This window comes from Sinohyriopsis cumingii, chromosome 3 (assembly GCF_028554795.1).
Source record: "Sinohyriopsis cumingii isolate HCF-2022 chromosome 3, ASM2855479v2, whole genome shotgun sequence".
In the NCBI taxonomy this organism is placed as follows: Eukaryota; Metazoa; Mollusca; class Bivalvia; order Unionida; family Unionidae; genus Sinohyriopsis; species Sinohyriopsis cumingii.
This window is the reverse complement of record NC_142963.1, coordinates 61,328,377-61,334,376: the sequence shown is the minus strand read 5'-3', so window position 1 is coordinate 61,334,376 and position 6,000 is coordinate 61,328,377. Positions and strand designations below refer to the sequence as shown.

The window sequence follows — 6,000 nt, the reverse complement described above, 5'->3', positions numbered from 1 at the left end:
AAAGTGGAAATAAAATCAATGAATACAACGCCAAAAAATCTGCTCACTTATAAGAGAAGTCCAACAGCAAAATGCACAGACCCAGATCTGCCACTGCGTAATTTTCCAGCAGGTCTAGATCAGGATTTTCATTTGTAGTTTGACACAGCTTATAAGTTAGTATATATACAGTATCTCTTGTACAGCTCCAGAATTTCCTCACGTTTGATTATCCTACTGCAACACACACTACACTAGTTTCTTCAATGTTTCCACACTGCCTTTAAATTCATCTATCTAGAAAGAAGCCACTATTTTATTACCTCTCTGTATGCCACAATCTCTTATAAAAGAACTTCTAATACAAGAAATTGCCAAAACATTGGACAGTGCCTTATCAGCCCATTCTTCATCCACAGACTGTCAAGTCCCAGTATTTTTTGTGCTGTCATTCCAAATTACCAAACTAGCAGACACATCTTCCTTTTCTGATGCATCATTCATTGATGTAAAAGTGGAACAAGACTGGGTACTAATACTGATTATTCAGCCACTTAATGTAAGCAAGTAAATAACTTGATGTTTCAAACTTATAGCAGCCATGCCTAAACAAACTACAAGACAGAAGTAAATATAAATGCCATACTGGTCACAAAATTTTAACTTCAGACCAGCTTAAACAATTTTGAAATAAATGAAAATGAAACAGAAAAAAACTCAACAGAAACTGAAGCAAAAAGAAAAGAAGAAAGACAAAAAAAGAAAAAAAGAAAATAAAAGACAAAAAGTGAATGATAATCATCTTAAGAAGAAAAAGAATAAAGTTATAAAAAAATCCCTAAACCAGACCTATTGAGAAAAGTTCCCAATTTTCACACTGCTGATGAAAACTTATTCATCTGCTATGGGCCCCATCTTGAAAACAGTGACACTGTCACATGGATAGGTTTTGCCTGCTGTTCAAGGAAGACAAACGAGAAGTATGTTCTTCTGTCTGGCAGTCTAATGCAAACCTAATGAAATCATATACCATTCATATACCATGACCGTATTGAATAGATGGTGATAGACTGACATAACATGGCAATTTTACTCCCACCCAGTCAACTCCTATCAAACTGCCTAACACTTCCTACACATATGTAATTCACATACAACAGTTTATGTCAGGGTACAACTGTTCTGACTATGGTATTCTGGATTTAGTGCTGTTTATAAAACATTATTTCTTCATTCTGAAAACTATACTATAGAATTTCACACAACTACTGCAGTTTATTCCACTCTAGGGTTTTCCAAAATTAATTATTAACTGCCAACAAGCTGACATAATACCTCAAAACATATGTAACACCTAATTAATGGGCATTTCTGGTAGAGTGGAATGGTGAAGTTTCAAATGATCAGTTCCCCAAATAAGTCTTGGAATGCACATATTTTGTTTCAAACATATCGTATGCTGCCAGACCGTGACAAAATCCATACTGTGAGGCACTGATGTAATGCTTGTACTGTAACACTGACCCTGAAGCAATTGTTTAATTTTAGGTGTTTTGATTAAGTCTAGGCATGTACAAGTCCAGAAGATAAAACTTTCACGTCTCTTGTCTTGTGGCTTGTGGCTATATAACATTTTGACAATATTTTGACAATTGGGAAAACAAAAAAACCAAACACACTTAGTTTGCAACACGTCTAATGACTGTCCAACAAAAAAAACAATGTAGTCACCTTTAAATTAAGCTTAATTGGCAAAATCTTTCTTATTTCACAAAGACAAATCTCTAAACCAGAACTAGTAGCCTTTGAATTTTACTTGATTAAGGTGGGGTTTGGTAGTGTAATGGATTAACAAGCTGATAGAATGATATTTGAGAATTCTAAGACTGATTTCAGGTTGCTCAGAATAGAAATGTGTATATATATATATATATATATATATATATATATATATATATATATATATATATATATATATATATATATATATATGTGTGTGTGTGTATATATATGTGTGTATATATATATATATATATATATATATATATATATATGTGTGTGTATATATATATATATATATATATATATATATATATATATATATATATATATATATATATACTTTCATACATACAAGCACATTTAACTAGAAGACAGTAGAGGTGACTGTCCATATTTCATGTGTCAAAAGTTCAGTTTTTATTTCTATAACTTATTTATCTTTTCTGAAAAATGACAAATATACAAATATAATAACAGTATGAAAAAGTATCCTGTTGGCATGCAAAACTGGGGACAGAGAGAGAGACTGAAATTGTCCCTTTATATTGTTTAAAGAGTGAATGTATTAATCCTAAAGACAGTAATGTGATTATAATCTCTAATGATAATCTCTAATGATAATCTCTAATGATAATCTCTAATGATAATCTCTAATGATAAGTGACCAGTGAAAAAGGTCACACAGATGCAAAGAGACGATGCTTATTTGTCTATCATTACTTTTCCAAGAGAATGTTATCCATTACACATGTTATGTATGAGCCAAAAAATGTCAGCAGAGAAAAACAGAAAAAGATCTGGGCCCCAAGCAAAATATCAGCATGGAATTTTCTAGTCACAAATTGGAAAACCTTCTAAAGTAATCAAATTTGTTTCTGAAAATAAATGAAAGGTTTTACACCTAGAAAGTATTTAATATGAATGATGAGGTATGATTGTTTTTAAATAAAGTCAACATGAAAGTAGAACATAAGTGTATGTAGAGTACTTGTAAATTGTAAATGTTAAAGACTGATGTGCTAGAGTACACCATTCTCTTTCAGTTACAAATTAATCAATTGTATAGTACTTTGCCTTAAGAATGCAATTTCATTAAATACATACAGATTATTGTGAGTATTTTTTTAAATTGTAAAACTGACTAATTTGTACTGTCCCTCCACATATGTGTAACTCATTGTACCCAATTCTTGACATTTGCACATACCATATTGGTTATGAAACTGAAAAATAAAAAAACAGTCACAAAAATGTGCATAGTGTTACCAGTTTTCATTCAAATAAAATATTCCTAGATAAAAATCAAAACGGTATCACAGATAAGTTTAATGAGCACTGATGACCAAAGGTGACTCATCTTCACCTATCTGACACAATAATTGCACCTTGCAATTAACCAATTATTATCTGGGAAAATATCATTAAATTAAAGCTCTTCATAGCAGGCCATTAATTTAAAAACTGCTTCCCTAGAGGATTAACTCCCTTTGCCTACAGTGTGTGCTCTTTATTTTGGAGGTGCAGTGCGATATTCTCTCCAATCTCCCCATTTCCATCCTGTCCCCAATATGGTTTTGCTGAGTAATATACATGAAAGATTCATTCTTTTAAAACTGACTTAACCCTCAGAGTTAAAGTGTAAAAAAAGCCTCCAGCCATCCCTAGTTGGAAGAACCACAAAAGATTAGAATGTTATGGGTGAGCTTAAGCAACCACTTCAATCAGAGTGGCATGCTGGGAATAAGACATGTATATTCCTAACAGATATTTTTATGAGAATTTTGAACAGAGGGATGCATATTCTTATTAAGATATAAGCAGGTATTGACAATACAGCTGTAGACACCAGTTTATTTTAAGCAAAATTATCCCCTCCATGATCGCATTAGCTGCTCCATTGCCTGATATGGAGAAAAATAAAGGGCTACATAGAAAACACAGTCACAGATAAAGGAAGGTACAATAGGCCAAATTAAGACAAATATTCCCATAGATATGTATCCTTTCCCTATCTTCTTTATGTCTTCCTTCAATGACCTGCAAAAAAAATATTTGAAAACTCAAATAAACAGAAAAAGGGATATAATTCAGCTTACCAGTACCATCTAATTATGACTGCATAATCTATTCACAAATTAAGTGCACACTCAGGTGATAAATATAAACGAAATGTCCATAAATGAAATTTAGAACTGCCCAATTTAGACATGCCTCCAAATGATTTAATTACTCGTGTGTTAGACACAAAAAATTATAATTATTTTTTAGCTAAGCTGTTAACCATCACTACCCATAAATGGGTAATGGATCTGATCCAAACCAAAACATAAACAGTAGACATATTAAGAATACACTATACTGCTACTAGTAAAGTCAAACAGCAACAAAAATTGATTTCTGTCTATCATGCCACCTGAAGGAGTTTGATTCCATTTATAACCACATCCAAAAAGCAGAGCTGGGTATTTTGAATACTGTGTCTGTGCATTTCTGTCTCAGCAGAATAATTTAAAAACTGTTTGACAGAATTTAATCCAAGTTGGTAACAATACTGTGGGTGTTACTAGTCAGACATTTTTAGAATTTTGCAATTTGCATTTTAAAAACTGTTAAATAATAATAATAATAAAAATAATAATAATAACAGTAATAATAATAATAATAATAATAATAATAACAACTGGTAATGCTGATAATGATAAACGAAACAATAATAAAGATAATAATACATGTACTACTATTACTACTACTATGTATTCAAGTAGGATTAGTTGTAACCCATATAATGTATACAGCTCTGCATGCAAGCATTCTCCAGAGAAGAGATAATACAGGCATACTGTTGGGATTTGGATCTACAGATTTATAATTCTAGCTCTAAAAATGAAAACACTAATGATGACAGCAGTAAAATACCAAGCTTAAATTTAAATTTTGTAATCAACATGCAAAACTTCTAGATCCATGAAAGAAAACCAAGTTATCAGTGAATCAAATTACTCAGGTGAAAACATGTAATTAAAACTAGTACATAGAATCTATGTATGCCTGAAAGGTGTTGTGCTATCCAACTGCTAAATCTAACTTTCCAAAATAAAGTCTACATTGCTCTGATTCTATCCTTAAAATGTAATAAAATTGGCAGATTGCATGTAACTTTTTGTAGTTACAAAATGTAATGATATCGTATTACTTAATCGAAGTTTTCACAAAAAAGTATATTTAATACAAATTATATCAATGAAGAATAATTAGGACAAAAAAATATAAATTACCATACTGCACTAACTAAAAGCTCCATCATAATTAAATCAGTATCACCCTACTTATAGGAACACTATAATCATGTTTTAATTATAGACCCAATTAATGAAACAACAAGACAGATTTAACGAGACATGCTACTAATTGCCTCAATCACCTAGGAATTAACTATTCACTACAAGGGTGTACCCAGTTTATGATTTTTGGAGGTTTAATATCATTTTTAGCAAATGACAGGCCATACAGTGATCCAAGGGAAGCAACTGGCAAACTTTCTCACATACCCACATTGGTCAAGCCAAGACTTGAACCCATGCAGAGATACGTGAGTAATCCATAAAAGTGAGTGCCTTAGACTACACGGCCATCCAAAAGCCTGTGGTGTACTCAAAAGTTTGGTAGCAATTACATTAGCAAACAACTTCCAACACTATATTTTTAATCAGTTCATACTGATCTACAGAAATTTTACGTTGTGTAAGGGTTCGTTCTATTAAAGCTGTGTGCTGATGCAAATTAGACTCGTTTTTAACATGAAAAAGACCCAAGAAAGCAAAGATAGAAGGTCATTATGGTTGATTTTAGACTGAATTGAGCCCATCACAAACTAGATGAACCTGGACACCAATTCAGAATACTGGTAGTGTACAGGGAGGGAAAAATGTAGACTAAAAAATGTCCAAAATCATTTCTACAGAGTAATGTTTACTTAAACACGAGGAATCCAAATCCCAGTACTGAAGGCACATAGCAGGAGAGGCTGATCATGATCAGAAAGATTAGATTTATTCATTTCTGCAATAAATATTCACTTTCCAGCAGTGCATACTTGGATATCAGTTGTCACCAAGGAAAATAACTGTGACATGAAGAGTGGTGACAAGGAAATGACAGATGCGTATCATACAAAGTTCCAAAACTTAATATTTATCACAGAAATTAATCAGCCCATGACAAGAGTGCCTATGATGTTGA

The 6,000-nt window shown here is 32.1% G+C and overlaps 1 protein-coding gene across 1 annotated transcript in view; it reads right to left on the bottom strand.

Moving 5' to 3' along the window:
- Positions 1 to 2,059: 2,059 nt before the first annotated feature.
- Positions 2,060 to 6,000, bottom strand: part of LOC149802956 (bifunctional apoptosis regulator-like) — a 59,844-nt gene continuing 55,903 nt past the window's right edge. Inside the window, exon 8 of the mRNA XM_089952469.1 lies at positions 2,060 to 3,798. Coding sequence (XP_089808595.1) covers positions 3,627 to 3,798 — 172 coding nt within the window. The 3' untranslated portion in view covers positions 2,060 to 3,626. The remainder of the gene's footprint in view (positions 3,799 to 6,000) is intronic.